The 21,075-nt window shown below is 47.6% G+C and overlaps 7 protein-coding genes across 7 annotated transcripts; 6 read left to right on the plus strand and 1 right to left on the minus strand.

The window, feature by feature from the left end:
• Positions 1-1,084: 1,084 nt before the first annotated feature.
• N7481_005823 (uncharacterized protein) lies at positions 1,085-4,487 on the plus strand (the record flags this gene model as incomplete). The annotated part of the gene is made up of 4 exons (XM_057265042.1): positions 1,085-1,509; positions 1,580-2,531; positions 2,593-2,953; positions 3,010-4,487. The coding sequence occupies 4 exons, from the start codon at positions 1,085-1,087 to the stop codon at positions 4,485-4,487; spliced, it is 3,216 nt and encodes a 1,071-aa protein (XP_057122762.1).
• Positions 4,488-5,372: 885 nt separating this feature from the next.
• On the minus strand, positions 5,373-7,450 carry N7481_005824 (flavin-containing monooxygenase; the record flags this gene model as incomplete). Its single annotated transcript, XM_057265043.1, has 5 exons — positions 5,373-5,510; positions 5,581-6,034; positions 6,090-6,622; positions 6,679-6,785; positions 6,835-7,450. 5 exons carry the CDS (start codon positions 7,448-7,450, stop codon positions 5,373-5,375), a joined length of 1,848 nt encoding a protein of 615 aa, XP_057122763.1.
• Positions 7,451-8,102: 652 nt separating this feature from the next.
• N7481_005825 (fungal specific transcription factor domain-containing protein) lies at positions 8,103-10,029 on the plus strand (the record flags this gene model as incomplete). Its single annotated transcript, XM_057265044.1, has 8 exons — positions 8,103-8,109; positions 8,161-8,283; positions 8,369-8,419; positions 8,476-9,028; positions 9,076-9,633; positions 9,683-9,749; positions 9,798-9,881; positions 9,988-10,029. 8 exons carry the CDS (start codon positions 8,103-8,105, stop codon positions 10,027-10,029), a joined length of 1,485 nt encoding a protein of 494 aa, XP_057122764.1.
• A 992-nt stretch (positions 10,030-11,021) lies between these two features.
• N7481_005826 (uncharacterized protein) lies at positions 11,022-13,134 on the plus strand (the record flags this gene model as incomplete). Its single annotated transcript, XM_057265045.1, has 8 exons — positions 11,022-11,307; positions 11,369-11,550; positions 11,618-11,905; positions 11,958-12,212; positions 12,265-12,411; positions 12,472-12,541; positions 12,564-12,850; positions 13,015-13,134. 8 exons carry the CDS (start codon positions 11,022-11,024, stop codon positions 13,132-13,134), a joined length of 1,635 nt encoding a protein of 544 aa, XP_057122765.1.
• A 2,775-nt stretch (positions 13,135-15,909) lies between these two features.
• N7481_005827 (MFS transporter) lies at positions 15,910-16,528 on the plus strand (the record flags this gene model as incomplete). Its single annotated transcript, XM_057265046.1, has 3 exons — positions 15,910-16,053; positions 16,109-16,219; positions 16,298-16,528. 3 exons carry the CDS (start codon positions 15,910-15,912, stop codon positions 16,526-16,528), a joined length of 486 nt encoding a protein of 161 aa, XP_057122766.1.
• A 1,280-nt stretch (positions 16,529-17,808) lies between these two features.
• On the plus strand, positions 17,809-18,957 carry N7481_005828 (putative sarcosine oxidase; the record flags this gene model as incomplete). Its single annotated transcript, XM_057265047.1, has 1 exon — positions 17,809-18,957. One exon carries the CDS (start codon positions 17,809-17,811, stop codon positions 18,955-18,957), a length of 1,149 nt encoding a protein of 382 aa, XP_057122767.1.
• Positions 18,958-20,404: 1,447 nt separating this feature from the next.
• On the plus strand, positions 20,405-20,929 carry N7481_005829 (uncharacterized protein; the record flags this gene model as incomplete). The annotated part of the gene is made up of 1 exon (XM_057265048.1): positions 20,405-20,929. One exon carries the CDS (start codon positions 20,405-20,407, stop codon positions 20,927-20,929), a length of 525 nt encoding a protein of 174 aa, XP_057122768.1.
• Positions 20,930-21,075: the final 146 nt, after the last annotated feature.

Raw genomic sequence — 21,075 nt, forward strand, 5'->3', positions numbered from 1 at the left:
GGAGTCTCAGAGATCAACAATACAAAATTGGTGAGTCTTGTATTGCAACGGGAAAGGACATTTCGTGCATTCGACATAACGTGGCTTAAAAAGCCTTGACGATACTGTAATTGTTTTGATCGACATGGAGCAAAGATAAAATAATGCCAGGGCAGGGAGAAGATGGGCGTCAATCTAGCGATGTGATGAATAGATAGCTTTGAATTCCATTGACAAGATGATAAAATACCTTTCGATTCACTTTTTTCCCCTTTGGCACCGTTATATTCGCGAGGAATGGCAGCCTACTAGTAGTCCCCGCATCCGCCAAATCCGGGGAAATCCGGGGTCCAGGCGAAATGATACGCTTCAAGTTCAAGTTCGCAGCGTCCTTTCTGCTCAGACTACCTAAGCAATACTATCCAGGTGTGAACCTAATTATGGCCAGAACATTTCCTATACATCTTCTTCAATTCTGAGATGAGCTCTTCGCTTTTGGTAGCTTACCCATCTTTGACTAGTACTCCGCTCGAGTACGTCAACAAATGCCTACACTACCAAATTTCGGAGAAGTGAGTTCCGAGTAATAGAGAGCAAATCTCCAAGATATAGATACCTTCAGAGAATGATAAACGGCCATTTATCGTGAGATGACGAAATATACGAAAAGATCGGCGGCGAATGGTCGGAGCAGCCCCCAAATCGCGGCTTGGCTCCAAGCGCCTCGTGCCCGACTAGGTTGACCTGCAAGATGTCAGCATGGCAAGGTCTTTCAATAAACCTACAGGGGTCAAATCCTTCGCTCCGCCTTCATCGTCATTCTCTCTCTCTCAATTTCCGAAGAGCTATCCTCAACACTGTCCTTTCTTTGGAACGAGTTGGTGCTGTCCAAACCTCCGAGCAAAAGCTAGCAGCTATCCACACCGCAGCTTCGTCGTTGGAGCCTCTCTCGCGAGGCTAACTGCCATTTACTTAGGTGGCTTCAAACTGCGGCACGGGCGCAAAGTTAAGCCTTCTACTTTTGAAGGATGAAACAAAGCCCTAGTACTCCACGGACTTTCCTTTGACTTGGAGATTTAGTATTCTTTGGGCTCCTTCTTCCAGCATGCCATCAAATTGTGGTATTCTCGACATCCCTGCCCTGGCCAGGGTCACCTGGGAACTCTACAATCAATTCCACGCTTTGTCTAAGGATGCACCGGATGGATTTCGAAACTTGATTAATGATTTGGGGTCGCTGCAGGGAAGCCTACGAGCGCTCAGTGAAGATGTGAGCTCAAACGCATTCTTTTTCCAGGAGATGGATACAAGCCGAAGGCAAGCACTAGAAAGATGTCTGAGCGCATGCTACCAAACACTCCAACGCCTCAAATCTCTTCTCGGACGATACCGCGACTTGGGTGTTGGCGAAGGCAAAACTTTCTGGCAAAGGATTAAATGGTCCACCCAGAAGGTTCAAATCGAAGATATTCGGTCTAAAATCATTGTCCATACGTGTAACTTGAGTCTTTGCATGAGCTCTATTGGATAGTAAGTTCGAAGGGAATGCGACTACACCGAAATTTCCTTTGTCGTTAGACTCGTTACTAACAAATATCAGTGCATCTCTCGCTCAGCTAGAGCAAACAATAGCACAAGCAATGGAAGATGATGAACACGCCATGTATGTTATGGAGTCATCTTTTAGGCGTGACTCCGACACCCTCGGCTCCCCTCGAAGCATCAGAGAAATTGTATCCGGTGAGCCTGCAGATGCAAGCACGCATGATAGATACCACTCAGATCGCCTCCACGTTGCACCCCTGCGCCAAGCAAGGCATGATAGCGGCAAACAGAGAAATACTTCGATCTCCTCCGAGTCTATAGTTTCCGGATCCGACGGGTCATTTTATGGAGGGACCGCGCCTACTTCTCCCACCTCTCTCAATACAACCCGTTCCCCTTCGCAGAGCATGATGGGTAGAGTCGGCCTCTCTCGAAGCAGGGGCGAGCGGCCCTCCGACGGAGCAATTGACGGTCGAGCCCACGAAAAGGTATACTGGGAAGACAACTCAGAAATTCAAGACAAGCAGAGCTTGATGGAGAGAAGCAGTGAGGGTTCCCAAGAAAATCCTCACCATCGGGTTCTGGAGGCTGTATCAAATGCCATGCATCAATTGCGCCAGGTCCGCCTCAAGGAACAGCTTGCACGACCAATTCGGTACGAGCCACAGAATTCGGCACACACGCCAGTGCCAGAAGTTATCTATTTATTCGAAGTTTCTGTCAACGAAGAGCTCCAGGTCAGACGACTGATTACGCGAGATTGGCTACGCGTTTCTACCTGGTGGCTATTGAAAGCCCGCGCGACTCTCGCCAACTGTAGCAGGAATAACTATGCTAGCGCACGGGGCAGTTTAAGCCCATCGACGGACTCGGCTTCAAGCTCTCACCAGGCCTACACTGACCTGCTGAAAGCATCGTATATTCTTTACGACGTTGTTTTGAAAGACGAGAGCTCCCCTGCTCTTTTAACCGATGAGAATCGCAAATCAATTGCGGAGCTTTCAGAGGTACTTGGGTTTTCTTTCTAATGCCTACGTGGTGGCTTCCTACATACTGACATATCGACAGGGTATTAACTACGAGTTTTCCCAGTATACCACCCTCGACATACCAGATACCGAAAATATTCTTTCTCAAAATTGCGCTATTTGGGAGTCTCTGCAGCCGGAAGAGACTCCTGATAGCAGTGTTGATTTCTCATTTGGCCTTGACAATGCACGATGGATATCCGTTGATCAAGAAGATGCTGGTACTGAGGAAGAAAAGATCCTCTTCAGGACATTCGTCAACGCAGGGATTGGAGGTAAAAAGTTTCGAATGCGCTCTAAAGGTGCGCCTTATATGCTCTTGCTAGCCGCCCGAGAGGGTGAAAGTGAGCCGAAATTCATTCTATGCAACCAAAGTGGATCTCTTTACCTCCAAAGAAACTGTAAGTCTTTTCCACCAAATATTCGGATTTAATCTCTGAATCGATCCATACACTAGTCGTGCCCGACGATCTACCGCCGATGATTCAACTCGAAAATGCTATAAGAGCTGGATTCCCAGGCACTCGAATTTCAGAGCCATTGCCATTCAAGTTCGATAACATGAGCGTTTCAATATCCTTCCGGTTTGAGTCAGATCTGGGGCTGTTTATCAACATTCCAAAGGCCTACTTCGATGCCGTATGGCTGAGGGAGCCAATTGATTCTAAGGATTTTACCGAAAGCGTTATCTTCAAAGGATCTGTTGAAGTGCTTGAACAGCTGAAACCCCCAACTATGAAACCCCTCAATCCACCAGTCGTCATAAAATCCTGCGAGCTTCGTATCTTGGAAAGAACCTTTGGGGAAGCTTGGCGGTCTACTCGAAGAGTAGTAATCACCCCATCCGTTGCACAAACAATGCCACGATGTCTGGAGTTTTTTATGCCATTGAGTGGAGTTCAAATCAGCCACGAGGATATGTCTCGCCAAATTCTCCTCAAATGGTCTGACGCCTGTCAGGAGCGATCGGACAAAACAGATGGAAATTACAACACTCTTCACTCATATATCTACGATGAAAATGCTCCAAACCTTGGATTCAGTCTACATTTTGGCACACAGCAAGGCGCCGAAGATTTTGAAAAGGCAGTGATGGATCTGAGCTTCCGGCCGGACTTCTCGTGGTCAGAGCCTAGTAGTTCCGGTCGTATTTACGATGTCATTGATACTGGAAATGAACATAAACAATACAAAGCAGTTGTCTTATTTCAGAACCACTCGTCATGGCGATATCTCGATATTTACTATATCTATCGCAATACCGACTACGCCTACGAGTATGCATCTCTCAGTGTCCGTTTCCCTGCTATCTCCCATACGGATTATATCTCCACACACATTGACCAGCTTTATCGTGCCGATGAACCAGTCGGATTCTCTCATTGTGAGAAAAAATTCACGAAAGTGGTAATCCATTTTGATACTGAGCCCGTCTCTCGCTCATTTCTCAATGCCCTTTCCCCTCTATACGAGCTTGTTTTCTCTCGTCGGATCCAATCACTCTCCACCAAGGGCAAATCGCTGTTTGGCTCTAAAAAGTCTGGCAAAGGAGGAGCCGAAGCCCAACTTTGGCGTCGGGGAAATAGATTCCAGCTTGCTGCCCGCTGGGACGACAATATTCCCGACAAATGGTTTACAATGTCCTTGCCCTCTGATTCTTCCGAGTCGTCCAAAGAAGGCACCCGAGTCAGCTTCCCACGTCTGCCTTACAACCGAGGAACCGTTTTAGATATGGCGAACATTATAACACGCAATCCCAAAACTATGAATGTCGGTTCTCGAGAGGGGGCTGTTTCAATGGTTTTTCAAACACCTCGAGGTAAGCATTATATGATTCCAAATCCAGTAGTATCAGGGGCCATGCTAACAATTCGGCTCTCATACGCAACAGATCGAGAAGACCTTTTGGCAGCCTTGCAGGGAAGACCGTTTTAATTTCATATGTCGAAGCGAAAAAGAATGAAAGCTGGAGCATTGAATCATTCGGATTGGGCCCTCGCTAATGTGCATGGCACTAGTACAGATGTAGAAGCTAGATTAGACGTTGGCTTCTGGCCCCAAGATGTGACGTATGAGTGACCCAAACAGTGATCCACCTGGGCACCTCAGATGTGACTAGTAAGAGCCATATTCAAGCTGCGGTTGAAACTGTTTCTTCCCAAATAAGTGGCAAGCTTCTCTGTCTCGTCAACAATGCGGCACGCAACCGTTTCATGCCTCTCCTTGATGATGATATCAATGCCGCAAAAGCAATTTTTGAAACAAATGTTTTGGGGCCCCTTGCTGTGACTCAAGCATTTGCTCCCCTTTTGATAGAGGCACAAGGCACACTGGTGAATATTACTTCAATTGCCGGCCACGGAGCAAGTCCGCAGAAGAAAAGATAAAGACCGTCGTTCAAGCCACTGATGGAATGCCGCGAATGTCTCTAGAAGAATATGCAAATCAAGTGGTTGGCCATATACTAGGTGGTAGGGTTTGGCTCGGCGAGAGGGCACAAATGGTTAAGAATTCTCCGGTGGAGGGAGAAGGGGCTCTGATAAGGGTGCGTGAAATTCTTGGCTCACTAATTTGACCTTTCACTAATATCAACTTTAGGATCAAATGGTTATGAAAGGGTTTGCGTTGGATGAGATCTCCGGGTAGCTTCAATCCACTTGGGTAAACTCTAGCAGAATACTCATGGATTCCATTCATTTACATACTCCGCCAAGTTAAATTATCTGCAAGCTTTCATAAAGATATTTGAAACAATCAATCAAGAATGAGCATTATATTGGGCAATCTAGAATCTTCAGTAAATAAACGAGGGTCCAACACTTAGTTTGGGATGGACGATGGCATTAGCCCTTCCTCAGCTGCTTTGATCTGCAATGCCAAGTACTTGGAATAGATGCGACACAAGGCGAGATTTCCACCCATGAACCAAAAGTTTGGATGACCGCTGGGTCGCCAAATCTAGATTTTATCAAAGTTAGCTTTGTGAAATGGACAAAGTTGAAGTTGAAGTAAGCTCAATAGCACTCACTGCATTCAGCTCTCCTTCCTCGTCAAGGTCCCAGACATCATTGCATCGCTGTGCGACCTTGTTCCCCATCACTTTTTGCACTGTGGTTTTCATATTGTCATATCCCGTAGCAAGTACCACAACATCTGCGTTGAGATGTGTTCCATCCTTAAGCACAACAGCATCAGGTGTGAATCCGGAGATACCCTCGGGACTCTGATGAACCTTAATTTTTCCATCAATAATTAGCTTGCTGCAACCAACATCAACATAATATCCACCTCCGCGTGTGTAGTAGAGTCTCGCAATTCCTGAGCCGTCAATTCCCCATTCAAGTTTGAAGCCCGCACGCTGAAGGCCATCGATGGTTTCTCTTTCTTCGTCTGCAATGCGCTGTGTCGTATCTATGTTGAGAGCAAACTGAACTGGGAAGGGTAGACTTTCGCCTACTATATCGCTCTGTTCGGTGGGTGGTCTGCCTTCTGATTAGAGCCGATCAAGTACTAATTAATGTTGCTTCAGAAACTCACCCATTCTCACAGTGCATTCCTTCATGGAGCATAAAAACGCCCTTGTCTAGGGTTAATACATATGTACCACTTCGCTGTAGCATGGTCACCTCTGCTCCATTCTGGCAGAAGTTCTCAGAAATATCATGGCCACTGTTTCCAGTTCCAACAACCACAACCTTTTTGCCTCGAACATCGTACTTCGATGCATCTTCGTGCTGGCTCCCGTGGTAAACAGTCCCCTTGAACTCGGTCTGGCCTGGAAAAGAAGGGATCAAGGGCTCGCCTGCGTGGCCTGTGCAGAATACAACATGATGAGGTCGCACTGTCCGTGGCTTCCCATCGCGGACGATTTCCACAGTCCATTCACCCTTCACGTCCTCGTAGCTTGTATTGGTCACCTTAGTCTTTGTCCAAATATTGAGCTCCATTATCGATGCATAATTCTCAAACCAATCTGCCAACTTGTCCTTCGGAGTAAACTGTGGCCAGTTTTTTGGGAAAGGGAGATAGGCTGTATGAGTAAATTCGGCAGGGTCGTGCGTGACAAGAGTCTGAATTTGTATTAGAAATGCCTTTTCGCTGGAATGGCAATGGGAAATCATCCTACTCTATAACGATGTCTCCAATTATCCCCGACTCTATCGTTCCTCTCGACGATGAGAGTCGAGACACCAAGTGATTGCAATCGAGCTCCTATGTTGAGACCAGACTGGCCTTTTACGGGTTAGCTTTCACGGTCGGAAACCATTGGCTTGCAACTTACCGGCTCCTATCACTAACACTTGAGGCTCATCATCCAGAAAGTCAAGTTGACGTTGTCGGCGCTCAAGCCAAGTTCCTTTTTCTACACCACCAGGCATGGAATCTAGCGTTCCATAGGCGCGCTTTGTTCCTAGTGGCTCTTCAAACCCCTTGAGTTCTTGGAGGGATGTATAGACGGAGAATGCTTTCCATTCTCCCTGCCTTTCCTGAGTCAATCGTAAAACCCCCGATCCTCGGCCAATGCGTGTCTCGAAATGGAAAAGAGAAGAAATCCACGCAAAGCCGGTCTCCTTTTTCACAACCTCAAACTTTGGCTTAAAGTGACCCATCTCTTCAAGTTTGAAGGAGGTAATCGGTCCAAGTCTCTGGTTTTGTCTTAGGAATTGTTCAATCCTTTCATTTCCATGAATAGTGCGAAAGTCCCACTGGAGCGAAACGATGTCGCGCCACCACGAATCTCCATTGAAGATGTCCTTGATCTGCGAGAAATCTCCATCTTGAAAAATTGATTCGAGTTTGCTGAGCCAGTTCTCTGCTATCTGATGCGGATCCACAGCAGAATTGACAGGCGCTGTCGCGGGGAGATCAATAATGTGGTCGTACTGTGCAGCTGTCATGTTGCTAGATGGGCCGTGGAAATCGCGAAAAGGGTCTGTAGAGAGAACTGATCTCTCGGAATCGGTCCTCAGTCACTTCAAATGGATCTTGTTGAGTTAGAGAAATGCATACTCGCTCCTGTTCCATGTCGCGTTTAAATAGATGTCGACAAGCTGGAGAATTCAATTTCATCATCTGCCCCTCCCCTTCCCACCTTCACGCATCATGGAGAAGAGAGCTCCGTGTCGCGCGTTGTTTTCAATGCTTCTCCGTGCTGATCGAGAAGAAAATATCGAGACACCAATCAGCTCAGGTAAAGCGGGCCATCTCCAAGCCGGCTTTCAGACAAAAGACGGGGGCGCATGTGGGGAAATCCCCAGATCAACGCCAAACTAAGGAGAGTGTGGGGGCACTCGGTCGAAGTCTAGGAATATCCTCGGTCTTTTCTCAATTTCCAAGTTATAGCTAGCGGTAACCAAGAGTCTCATGACCTCCGAGTACACGAAACGGGGGAGATAGCCCGAAGATTGTTTGACATTGTTGTCCTCCTCATCTCTTCGCGGGGTCGGCATTCTCTCCGCAGCTCCCACGTCGCACGAGCTTGAGCGCGCACAGCCTTTGGGACCAGATTGAACTCCCAACCCCCTCATGTCAACATGTCGGCCAAACCAAATGCCGCGTCAGTCGACTCCGTTCTTTGCATGATGATCCTAGGCTAATGATTATCTAGTTGCACTACTTGCCGAAGCCGCAAGGTCGCTTGCGATCGGCAAAAGCCAAACTGTGGCTTTTGCTCCAGGAATCAGTTTGAGTGTCAGTATGCGGCGGGACGACGGCCCGGTCTTCGTGCAGGGTATATTTCCAAATTAGACCGACGTTTAGGTATGTCGTTTACGTGATATTCTGTCTTGGTATGCGATCTGCTAACTCTGTATCAGTGGAACTGGAGCAGCGAGTACACATGCTTGAGGGAAATAGTACCTCTCAAGGTAAAAGCATGCCAACCCCGATACAGAATATCAACATGAAGGCTCACTATCTTTAGGAAGCTCGGCGAATGGTCAAGAAATGTCCACTCCTATGGCTAGCGAGCCTGATATCACACTATCCGCAGGTGTCTACTCGCCAGATGAAGAGCTTTCTGTCTCCCATCCACCCAACCAGCCGCTTCTTACATCCCCAAATACGAATTCAGAGACAGAGACCCTTTCTAGACGTTCTGTCCGGTTTGATCCACTGTCATATCCCGTCTTGTCTGAGCTTTGCTCTATCTGGTTCAAAAAATACCATCCGTGGTTTCCGATTCTGCATCAGCCGTCGTTAACCGCCTCATTGCAACATTTAGAATCTCTAGGGTCCTCCAATCAGTATTTAGTTGTTAAAGCCATCTGCGCGGTAACACTAATACACTATGAGTCACCACTGGTTAGCACAGATGAACGAAAGCAGTGGTCAGATAGCCTGTGCGATGCTATATGTTGCCAAGCCTTGAAGCAGGTCTCCCTTCAGTGTCTGCAGGCTTTACTAATTCTCTCTAATCTTGATTACGGAGAGGGTCGATTTGAGCAATTTTGGAATTTGATTGCTCTCTGTAAACGGTTAGTCGATCAACCCTATTGGCGTAGTACTTACTAAAGTAAATCAGCATTTCGTCTCAACTTGGCTGTGGAACATTGGTTAAAAAGCAAGTGGAACAACTCAGCTCTTCTGCGTCTGTTCCTCCTCGCCTCCATCCACTCTCCACTACAATCATTGATCGGGAGGAACGGATCCGAGCATATTGGATGTCCGAAATGCTAGACAGTATGTCAACCGTCGGTGTGGACTGGGATACAGGCTCGTCACCACCAATACCAAATGGAATCCTACCATGCAGCGATTCCTTGTGGGCCTTTCCCGAACATATAATTAACGTGTGGTCATTCGGTCAATTCCGGTACTCTTCGGCCTTCTCGCTATGTATCATATTTGGCACGAATGAGCTGTGGTTCATTCATCACTTCCTTCAGAAAACATGGAACCTTAGCAACACTCATGACCGCATTCAGTGGCAGACCGAGGCACAAAAGATTGATGAACGCCTCACAGCGTGGCGTGAAGAATTTGTTGCAGCCGTTTATAGACTGATCAACGCTGAATATGCGGAAGAGGAGCGTGCCGAAATGGATCCAAATATCGTCCTGACAAATTGTGTTCTTGACGTGTATGTTCAGTCTGATTTCATTGGAAATTATTGTCGCTAACTTCTGAAGCGCCGTCATTCTTCTCTTCCAGAGAATGTCTACAATCCCTAAAGAAATCGACCCGTCCTCAGAACCAGTGAGAGTTCCTTGTCATTATTTGTATTCAATCCTCTAACATCTCTAGTGGCAATATGCAACAAATCGCTGCATTTATGCCTGTGACAACATGGTTTTCAAAGTTCGTCAGATGACGGACGAAGAGCTCAGGGTCAGTAATCCACACTTGGTGTTCTGCTTGTTCACTGTCGCACGGTACTATATAGGTATTTCAATCCAAAATCATTTTTTCTTGATATCATCTAACTTCTCATAAGTCTATGCAAAAACGGTCAACGCTGATGTTCCGAGCGGCGTGAGATCCATGGCATATGCTCTACTTTGTTCAGGCAAGAGATGGCCATTGGCTCTAAGATACGAAAGCGTTATCCGTACGGCAATCTCAGAGCATAGATCTTTGATTTCAGAGTCATCACTTCCCTCGCGATTCTTTGATTTGCGATATTCTACATTGAATATCAAGGACGATTTGCGGGAGTGGTGCGATAGCGGGCTCCATGTTTCACCGGGAATAGCAGTATCAAGATAGCAGAACTCCGTGATATGCAAACTACGAATTTCCTATCTTATTTTATTAGAAGAACACTCGCCAAGGTTAAGGGCTTCAACCATATTTCCAAATAACACCTTGTCTAACCGTTTTCAAATACCTATCACGAGAGAATTTCTGACCTATTAGATAAACAGGTGTAGACACCGTTGTATCTAATTATATTTAAAGCCCTCCCAACTTTAAGGTGCCTAGAGTCTTATCGCCTAAAAAAGAAATCACCCTCTACTGGTATGGAATTTATCTCAGCTCTTTATCTCGCGGGCCATGTCCGTTCCGGCGCGGGGTAAGAACTTGCTCCTCCTGTGGAGACGGCCCGGCAGTGTAGATTGCGGTCCAATCGGTCACGTCTTTGATGGACTAGGGTGTGGCTAGATTATGCGGGGGAAATCCGGGGTTGACTATACAACACCTATCCCCTTTTGTGGCTGGTTAAAGGAATGCTCGGCGATCCCAGCGAGGGGCTTTAAATGGAGACAATGCCCCCATTTCCCAGGTTTCTATTCTGACATATTCTGTCAACCTCACTTCTGGTCCGTTTTTAAACATGATGCTAGACGGGTATAGTCTCGAGATAGCATTAACCGGCGCCAATTCGGCTGCTCAATCGTGGTATGGGTGGGATCAGGTCGGTGTTCCTGTTCTCCCTCTTCTAAAGCCACATTTTCCATCTCAATGATCTCGCTAATGCCATGAGACAGGGTGTTGTCGCGGGTCTTCTTATCAGTCCCGATTTTATCAATGTTTTCCCTCAGACCAAGGTCTCATCTGTCCAGGGAATCACAGCAAGCTGCTTCTCGGTATGACCGCAACACCACAAAACTACCTTATGCACTGATTCTTATCATCTTGAAGCTTGGAAATTTAGTGGGCTGCTTACTTGCAGCATGCTATGGTGATCGCCTGGGCAGAAAGAATACACTAAGATTTGGTGCCATGATCAGCGCCCTTGGTGCTGTGCTGCAATTCTCTGCCTATTCCTTCCCTCAACTTATAGTTGGTCGAGTTATAAACGGTGTAGGAAACGGTTGGTGCAATCTAATAGCTCCACAATCTCCTTCGGATGTTTGACTATTTTCATTTTACAGGAGTGACCAGTTCGACATGTGGCGTATTTCAGGCCGAGTCCTGTCGCAGCGATCGTCGTGGCAAGCTCTCCGTGATAGTTGTTCTTCACAACGTCATATTTTACTGTGCTGCGACATGGTTAACATTAGGCTGTTCCTTTCTCCAAGGAGGGTATCAGTGGCGACTTCCTTTAGCACTACAGGTATTTTGAGTTGCCCTTTCTGGTTTTCAAATGCAAGACCGCTAATATTCCACGCGTACCGATCTAGCTTGTGCCATGCACGGCTCTAGTAGCACTCCTTCCGCTAGTTCCTGACAGCCCACGGTGGCTCTTAATGCAGAACAGAAACCAAGAGGGCTTGGAAGCTATACGACGCTATCTTGGGAAAGGACTAACTATTGACGATCCCATTGTGCAAAGTGAATACCATTCGATCACTGGTGCAATTCTCATAGAGCGCGAATCAAAAATCTCTTTTACTCACGTTTTGGCTCGGCGCGATCGATCTAGCCACTTAAAGCGACTTCTGCTCGGGTGCGGTGGCCAATTTATGCAGGTATCAGGTCCTCGCCTTGATCTTTGAAAACTCGTTGCTCAACAATTCATAGCAATTCGGTGGTATAAACGCTCTCAATTATTACTTCACCATCATTCTCATGAAAAATGTCGGCATGAATGAAATGATGGCTAGAATCCTTACTGGCTGCAATGCTACATCTTATATGATCTCGTCGGGGCTATGCTTCTGGCTGATTGAAAGATGCGGGCGCCGTGTCCTCATGTTGAGCGGACTGTCCCTGCAGTGTTTAGCATATGTGATGGTTGCAATCTCCATTGCTCTCCTTGATCAAGCCCCATTCCAGGTAAGTGAGCATGAGGGCATTTTGGTTTATTTTTAGCTAAGTCTTATTTCAGTGGGGAATCGTTGCTGTCTCGTTTTTGTTCTTCTATTACGCAGCATTCGGTTGCACTTGGGGTATGGTCCCGTGGGTTTACCAGGCGGAGATCAATTCTCTCGCCATGAGAACTGTTGGTGCTGCGTCTGCGACTGCAACGAATTGGGTAAGGGTCTTACTCCTTTCTAATGACCATGTTTCCATATCTCAAGTTTTTTCTTCTTAGTTGGCTGGGTTCATATGCACCCAATTCACTCCGACCGGCATCGAGAACATTGGTTATCGATTTTATATCAGTATGTCATCGAATTTCAACAGGAAGATTGTTAAAAGCTGACTGGCTTCTAGTATTTGCGGTGTTTAATTTCGCATTCATATTTGTGGTTTACTTTCTATACCCAGAAACTGCGTATCGGACCCTGGAAGATCTTGATGTCTACTTTGATCGAGATTCCCATCATCCCACGATTATCCCGATACGTGACAAGGTAGCCAAGCAGTCCAAGCGCCCATTAGAGGTAATGGAGGCGGAAGCACTACGCATTGCAACCACCAAGGCCATTGATGTAAAACTTGCGACAGAGCATGTTGAGGATATTGAGAGGGTAGTTTAATGAGGTCGTTTCGCTGCGTTGAATGCCTGCTATAAAATACCATCTATATTTCGGCAACCTCTTATCTAATACCATCAGTCAAGCATCTTCTCTAGCTTTCTGGCTGAGAAGGGGAAAAAACAAAAGAACTATTTATTCATTTTCGGTTCTTGTAGAAGAATACCTCTCAAGGCGTTGAAGGCGCAAAAAGCAAAAAGAAACTCTCCCTCGGGGAATCGAACCCCGGTCTCCCGCGCTTATCGGTGTTAATGACAAGCGGAAATCATGACCACTAGACCAAGGAAGATGAAATAGTCGAGTTACTGCTCGACCACTTGGGGGTGGTTGATGTCTAGTTTGTATAATGATGCATCATAAACGGCCTAAAGCATCCCCCGTACCTAACATGCGACAACATCCTCTAATTAACCACCACACCGGCCTACATCTTGAAGCTATAATTAAAATTCGTCTGTCAAAGTACTAGCTACGGCAAACTACTGAGCGTTCAACTATCTGAATAAACCTGATTCAGTCATATGACTTACACTGAAACATGTGCTTAAAATGAGTTAGTTAACTACCAAAGAATTCAAAGGTACCCATCAACTGCTAAAATTTAAGATGGCCATCTACAAGCTATTCCCGGTCAGTGGGAAATTTACGGAAGCCTATCTATTTCCGGTCTTGTCCAATAATGTACAGAAATCCCAGGTCTTATCTTGCTAGGGTCCCTAGTCATGCGACCTTCCCGTGGTGATGACCCGGGCGCTCAGCCGAGCCCGCTTGACCTCGTCATCGCCAACGGTCATGACTTGAAACTGAAATACCGCACTCGTAGTGCCTACAAGCCTTTTCACTGGAAGTCGGAGTCTTGCTTACTATTCCAGACCGTTCTTGGGGGCATTGGTAGTTTCAAGTTCTGTAATTGTAATCATTAAGTTTAGAGAAAGATCGAGCGGAGATACATAATCTAAGAACCCATTACCTAGAACAAGCCCCCCTCCAAGCTCTGGAGTCCAAGATGTTAGTAGTACCTATTACTAGTACCTACTAGTACCGGTAATAATCTTGCATTTTATTACCCCACGTTGCCCAAAACCTAGGGTCATTTCAAACAGCGAATGATATCGAAATCACCCGGGCCTGGGTGCACCCTGCCTGACCCAGCATGTGCGAGCCCAAAGAGGTGTAGGAGAATTTTTGTCGTTCATTTATAATGCTGCTACCTGCCAGCTGGATGTAAGCTGAGATACTACTTGTTCAAGTTCAGGTCTGCGCATCTTAGCCTAGCCAATCCATCCACGACACGCATGATGGAGACGGGATAAAGAGCCTCAATATCGTGGAAATTTAAATTCAACTTGATCGCCCTATGTCAGCGCCAAAGATGCCGTACCTTCGCAATCACAGAAGACACCACTCCTGGCCCCACTGTGGCTCTGAAATATGCATGCGAGAGCCACGCAGGATCGAGCTACGTGTATCTAAACCTGGAACTGGAGCCCCTGGCCATACACCATGGTCTTTCCAGCAAGCAACAGTGGTTCCTCTCATCACGGAGGAGTTTACCAACGATGACGCCGAGATGGCAGGTATCGTACCATCACACATGCCGCGAACGCACCGGATTTGGTCTCGACCTTTACTCAGGGACAGAAATGAGGACTTGGACGCATCTGAATCTGCAATCGAAGCCCGGAAGCATGTTCATCGCAGTGTCCTTCGTCGCTTAATTCGGCGCCCCCCGCTCGATAAGACTCGATCGCTATTTGTTATGCCAACCATAAGTACTAGCGATCAATTCATGATATCGGGTTGGATGCCTCCTAGAAGCTCTGCGCGACCGATCGCAATGACAAGTAGACGTCCAACAGTGTTATCTGCAAGTGAAGATACAAGATTTGGCGCAGAGCGTCGACATCGACGGTGCCATTCCGAACAACCACGTGCATGGAGGAGACCTAGTGCTACTCTGTGGACTCTACAAGAGGAAGGAGGGAATGAGGGGGCTGGGTCGGCGAATCATCGTTTTGGAGTTTGAATGCAGCTTAAGTTCAAGTTTGGGCGTCGTTCCTGGGGGCCACAAGAATAAGAACATGACAATTTCAGAATAGTAAACCAGGAATAAGGCTAGAAACTTAAATACAAAAACGGGCGCATATTGGCATGGAAATATTCCAAATTCCTGAATCATCTTGCTTTTGATCAGCCCTCAAGTAGTATCTCTCCCATTCCTCACAGGTAGACTGGAATTCCAAAAGAACAGAATCGACTAGTTGGGGAGTCTTGGCTGGGCTCAATAAATTGCAGTAAATCTTGGAAGGTATCATCACATGAATGTTTAGGCTGAGCGAGGATTTCTTACTCTTGCTCAAAGGCCCCTCATAGGATCGAACGGTCCGAAGGGGATTGTCTGATCGCTAAAATCAAAGGCAAAGGTCTAACATCAGGGTACACTGTATTGATTACAGATTAGTATGATAGGTCATTTGTGGATCAACAGCGGATTAAAGACCTCGAACAAAAGCATTATGCATTAATTACATGTATATTTCCGAGTAGTCACCCGAAATAGAATTTGGATTATCTGAGTGTCAAAAAGTGGGCCCCAAAGGGTAGCTTCGGTTTTGAGACCAGTGCTAAGTTTTCATTATTATTCGAAAGGTTTCTTCTCACTCCCAGGTGACTGTGGTCTTTATAGTGATCATGATGCAGCCTAAATAAATAGGGGCCCTTATAGACTACACCGCTGTTAAAAATGACGGAAACTCCTTCGGTGTTTTCCCAACGCGTTTTGGTGGAAGGAAATGCATTTCAGATTCATTTCGGAAATTTCCGTGTCGGACTGACCCCGTGGGGTACTATGAAATCCAACCCTACCCCAGATGTTAGGAAACTATCGAATTTCCCAAGATAAAGGGGCTTCGATCGTATGATCCTAGCTTCGAGCAACATATTTTCACTCTCTGTACCAATTCGACCTCCTTTCACAAGAGCAGTTAACTAGACCCATGGACTTTGACGCCTCACATCGCGAGTTTCGTCATTCAAGTCTGCCGAAATCAAAAATGACACAAGAAAGAGCCAAAGACGCAAAAGACGATTTTAACGCCGAGCACCTCGAGTCTCTCGCCTACACAAAATTTTCGGAAGGAGAGGCTCCGATTCTTCGCGAATATGACGGCTCTAAAGGGAAGAAAGTGATTCGAAAGGTATTTGATCATCTTCTCAATATACTTCGAAGCTTTCTATTCATCACATCGCTAGATTGACGCCCATCTGCTTCCTGTTCTGGCATTTCTTTACCTGTGCTCCCATGTCGATCGAAACAATTTAGGCAATGCGAAGATTGAGGGGATGAATACGGACTTGGGGTTGGTAGGAAATCAATACAATATTGCAAGTACTCTTATCTTTCCCACACATTATATTTGGTATGAACTATATTGACTCGAGCTTATCGATCACGCATTTATCGCTGACTGTCGACTTTCAGAATTTCCGTCCAACGTGATGCTGAAGAAAACCGACCCAAGTTATTGGTTAGCCTCGCAGGTCGTCACCTGGGGTATTGTCATGACCTGCATGGGCGCAGTCCAAGAATTTGCGAGTTTAACAGGGTGTCGAGTTCTGTTGAGAGTTTTCGAGATAACCTACAGCCCAGACTTTTTCTATCTGGACAATTAAGAGCTAACAGACCGACCTCAGGCAGGATTCTTCCCCCGTGCCGTCTATCTGTGAGCAATGGTATGAAACAACTTACCTTAGACAGACTCGCTTCCCAGATTTGATTTCCTGCTTTGCAGCCCTTGCAACAACGTCCTCGCTGAGGTGATTCAAGTTTACAATCTGGTCATTAGGACCCCACAGCCCCCAAGAATTGCCGTGCGGGCCATTCCGCTGTCGAGGCAGGTCGCTAAACGAAGGGTATCCTGAATATTTGGAATCCATTTCACGGTCTATTCAAGTAGTTTGTGCCTCGATACGTTTCATGGAGAAATTCCAGTCTGTGGCCCGTTAAAAGGCATCGAGGGGTGTTAATTGCACCGCTCTCATCCATGCAATGTGGGAAAATCCCCCAATCGGGGAATATCCGACGCAGTGCTCTGGAAACTTCTTTTAGCAGTATCGGTCACTTCGAATGTTTCTCTTCGAATATCGATTATTTATCAATATGTTATAGCCATGATATTATACTAAAACCTAAAAGTCCGCACTAGTCACAGCTCATGAGTAGAGCTTGACTTCATTGTCATTCTCTAGATAGGTTCATTCGCTGAATATCTGGACCCTCTGATTGAGATCTTTCAAGTCTGCCCCCAACAATAACGAGAGCTACATCTGTTTGGAAATTATTTCGACACATTTTGGAAGCAAGATAATGATGCTCCCTCTAACCTCGAAGTTGTTTCCATCCACTGCCCCAATATTGCCAGAGTGTAGACCTTGAGATCCGACTTGGATAATGAGAATTTGCAGGTCATTTTTGCAGGCCTCAGAGGAACCCGGGGATAGAGCTTACTAAAATGGTAGCTTCTTAATTGAAATGATTCAAGAATATTCTATTTTGACTCTGGTGGGTGCCACTCATAGTGAATTGAGACCGGGGGGATCTCCGCTCACGTGTGCGGAGTAGTTATCTCACCAGTGATTTGCAGCGATATCTATACACCAAACGCGGGGGGGACGGGGTGATCCCCGGATTGTATGTCCCACTTGGGTGGATGCTGTCCAACCCTATCAGCTCGGATTTGGATAAAGGTCTCATTCGCTTCATTCTTCAGGGAGCTTTGGTATCATCTGGGCCCGCCTCCCCCGCCTCATCGCTGGCTCCACGTGAGCGGAGGAGGCCCCCGCCATCTTCACGAAGTCACCATGGATAGCTCTTAAATGAGCTTGTGTCGTCGCGTTGTAGCCTATCCAACCCTTTCAGATCATTAATTATTTTCTACAGACCAAGCAAAATAATGGAGCATTTCGACGTCGCCGTTGTCGGACTTGGTGTCCTCGGAAGCGCAGCTTCGTATCACGCCGCCCTCAAGGGTGCCAAGGTCCTTGGACTGGAACAATTCGAATTCGGACACGTCCACGGAGCATCTCATGATACATCGCGCATCGTCCGGAAATCCAACTCTGAGTCGGAATATGTGAAGCTTGTCAAGGCTGCCTACAAGGACTGGGCTGAGCTCGAGAAGCTCTCCGGGCAGAAGCTCCTAACCACCACCGGCGGTCTCTTTTTCCTCCCCAAGGACGCTCCGATTCCAGCCAGTAACTACACACAAGCCCTCACCGCGAACGATGTCCCTCATGAGCTTCTTGATAACAAGGAGGTGAATAAGCGATGGCCTCAATTCAATGTACCCGATTCGGTTGATACTGTTTATGACCCCGATACGGGAATCGTTCATGCGTCTAAGACGGTTGCGACAATGCAATGGGTGGCCAGGTCCAGGGGTGCGGTGCTGAAGGAGAGAACTCGTGTCGAGCGCGTTACACCCAAGTCGTCCGGAAAGGGCGTTGTCATTCAAACGTCGCAGGGAACTTTCCACGCAAATAAAGTGATCCTCACCACGGACGCCTGGACAAACAAGCTGCTCGCTCCTCTCGGCGTACATATTCCTCTGCAGATCATGCAGGAGCAAGTGACATACTTCAAGCCCAGCGAACCAGCCGAGTTTGAATCCCCTCATTTCCCGACCTGGATCTGGGGTGGCGCTCCATGCTTTTATGGCTTCCCTTGTTATGGTGAGCCAACTATTAAGGCCGCCCACGACTTTGCGCAGAATATGATGACTCCCGAGGAGCGTACATACGTACCCTCGCCCCGATTACAGGGGGAGTTGACCGAATTCCTGCAAAGGCTCATGCCCGACAAGGGCCGTGAGCCGTTGCGCACGGTCACCTGTCAGTATACTATCACTCCCGATCGACGATTCGTTATCAGTCCACTGGACAACCACAAAGACGTGATTGTGGGTCTAGGTGCGGCCCATGCTTTCAAGTTTGCCCCGGCTTTTGGACGAGTGCTGGCAGAGCTGGCCGTGGATGGCCAGACAGTGGAGGATATCTCAAAGTTCGGCCTACCGAAAACCGCATCTGCTAACAGCAAGATTTAAATTTGGCTGGTTGGTGCTGAATGATGTGTTATGACCGTGTAAGAGAACTATGTTAGAACATAGTTGATCAATGCCAATACCATGATGTCACATTAGAGTCAAGAAATGTGTAAATTGAAGTAAGGTTGGCGGGGAGTGAGAGCTAAGCTTGTTCGATAGCATCAGGCGAGCGCGGCATAGGGTATGTTTGTGGTCATCCCTTAGCCGGGTTGCGAAATGATGTAAAGGCGTTTCGAAACAAGCCAGCAATGCACCCGAATGGTGCCAACAACGAAACACCGCAGCACAGTGCTCGGAGCGACCGTGCCGAGTCTCAGAATGCCTTAACGCGTGGGGGCTAAATGAGTCAGTCGCACACACGTGCTGTGCCCTTCGGTTAGGACGGCCTTCTCGAAGGGCGCTAGAAGGGCAATGTCTCAGGGATGTATGATTCATTGGTGATCGCAGCGCCCTGAAGCGGACAGTGAATGGGTCTTTACCTTGGCCAATTCGTAGGGCTGGCAAGTCGTTCGGGGCGACCGAGCTTCATGATGGATTGGTCGACGTCTCTGTTGTACGACCCACATGACTGACGAAAGAAAGTGGATGAATCTTCACAAAGCGAGAATTGCTGGTTGCCTAACTCCGCGGGAAGGGGAAAAGCCAGCCCTATGACAAGGCCCCAAAATCTCACCACATGACAAGCTGGTAGGATAACTAGTCTGTATGTGCATCTTCCGTAGTGCTTATGGTGCAATGAGAATAGGGGGGGGGCAGAAGTTCTGCAGTGCAGCCCTACTCGTATGTACGAGTATGGGCCGCGTGAAAACGGAAACCAGCTGGACAGAAGCATGCAGCAGAGATAGCAGCAGAAATGGCGACGTGTCTCTGACCAGCGGTCAATCTGCGGGGTTCCAGCTCGGACTCGAGGAGGCTCCAAGGCAGACACAAACGCGGATTGGCTCGTTGGTGTCCAGCGCGGTGGGATTTGGTGTATTCTCACCGACACGACTAAACCTTACCGGTGGATAGGTGGGTTCGCCTGCTGCAGCCTCCGGTTGGTGAATTCCAGGGCCGATCCGCTATCAATGGAGACTTCGGGCTGAACTGCAGAACTGATTGGAGACAGACGGCTGGGGGCGTTCCTCTTCGACAGGTCTGAGGGCAGGTTTGCGACATTCCCCGCTGCATTCTAAGTGGTTGCCCTATGGCCGTAAGGACGATCACAGGGAAATTGGCTCCCCGCAGGAGGAGACTTGGGGCGAGCAAGTGGATATGGGTGGTGGGTGGTTGTGGGTGATTGTGAGAGGTGAGGAGTACGAGGGAAGGTGAGTTGGCAAAGACCGTGACAGCATAAATATCCCCGGAGGGCCGTGACCCCCAACTTTACACTCATACACTACTACTGTTACTCATACTCTTATACCCTCTCCTCTCCTCTCTCATCTTATTCCCTCCTCCTCAGGTGATGCACTCTCAATTATACCAATCTGGTCAATCTGGTCAATATCCCAAGCGATCCCTGTCCCAAACTTCTACCACCACTACCTCCTCGCGCTCCAGTCAGCGTTCCGACGAGAAGAACCACTCCATCATATCTTCCAATCCGATCACCAGGCGATTCCGATCAGCCTCAAAACCATTGAACCCGATCGCAATTCCTCAGAGTCATTCAAGACACAAATCCGCCAGCATGTCTCAGCCTCGCGACATCCCCCGCAGTGCTCCTCACAATCACACCTACTTCGATCAACATCATGGCTCTACAAGCCCTGATCAGATGTCACCCGACGAATCGTCACCTCCTTCGCCTAAGGGAGAATTCCCGAAGCGTGCTCACACCCCGACTCGCAAGAACAGCGGCGACCACAAGCGCTATAGTGGAACCATCAACCACTACGGGCGACACTCCAATGACTGGCTTTTCGGTGGTTTCAGTGTTCGGGAGACTGTCCGTGACAGCTTTGACAAGCTTCGCAACAAGGAGGGTTGAGTTACTGGCCCATGCCCATGGGCTTTGAACCGTTTTCTCCCCTTTTCTGATCGCCAAAATTGGCAATCCTGCCCCGTGCGATATTCGGCCCCCAAACCATGCGTTACTCCCCTCCGCGGGGACGATCCAATGATCTCTTCTACGGG

Source organism: Penicillium waksmanii (genome assembly GCF_028829765.1).
Source record: "Penicillium waksmanii strain IBT 27052 chromosome Unknown utg000005l:1.0-5232799.0:1.0-5237142.0, whole genome shotgun sequence".
NCBI classification, from domain to species: Eukaryota; Fungi; Ascomycota; class Eurotiomycetes; order Eurotiales; family Aspergillaceae; genus Penicillium; species Penicillium waksmanii.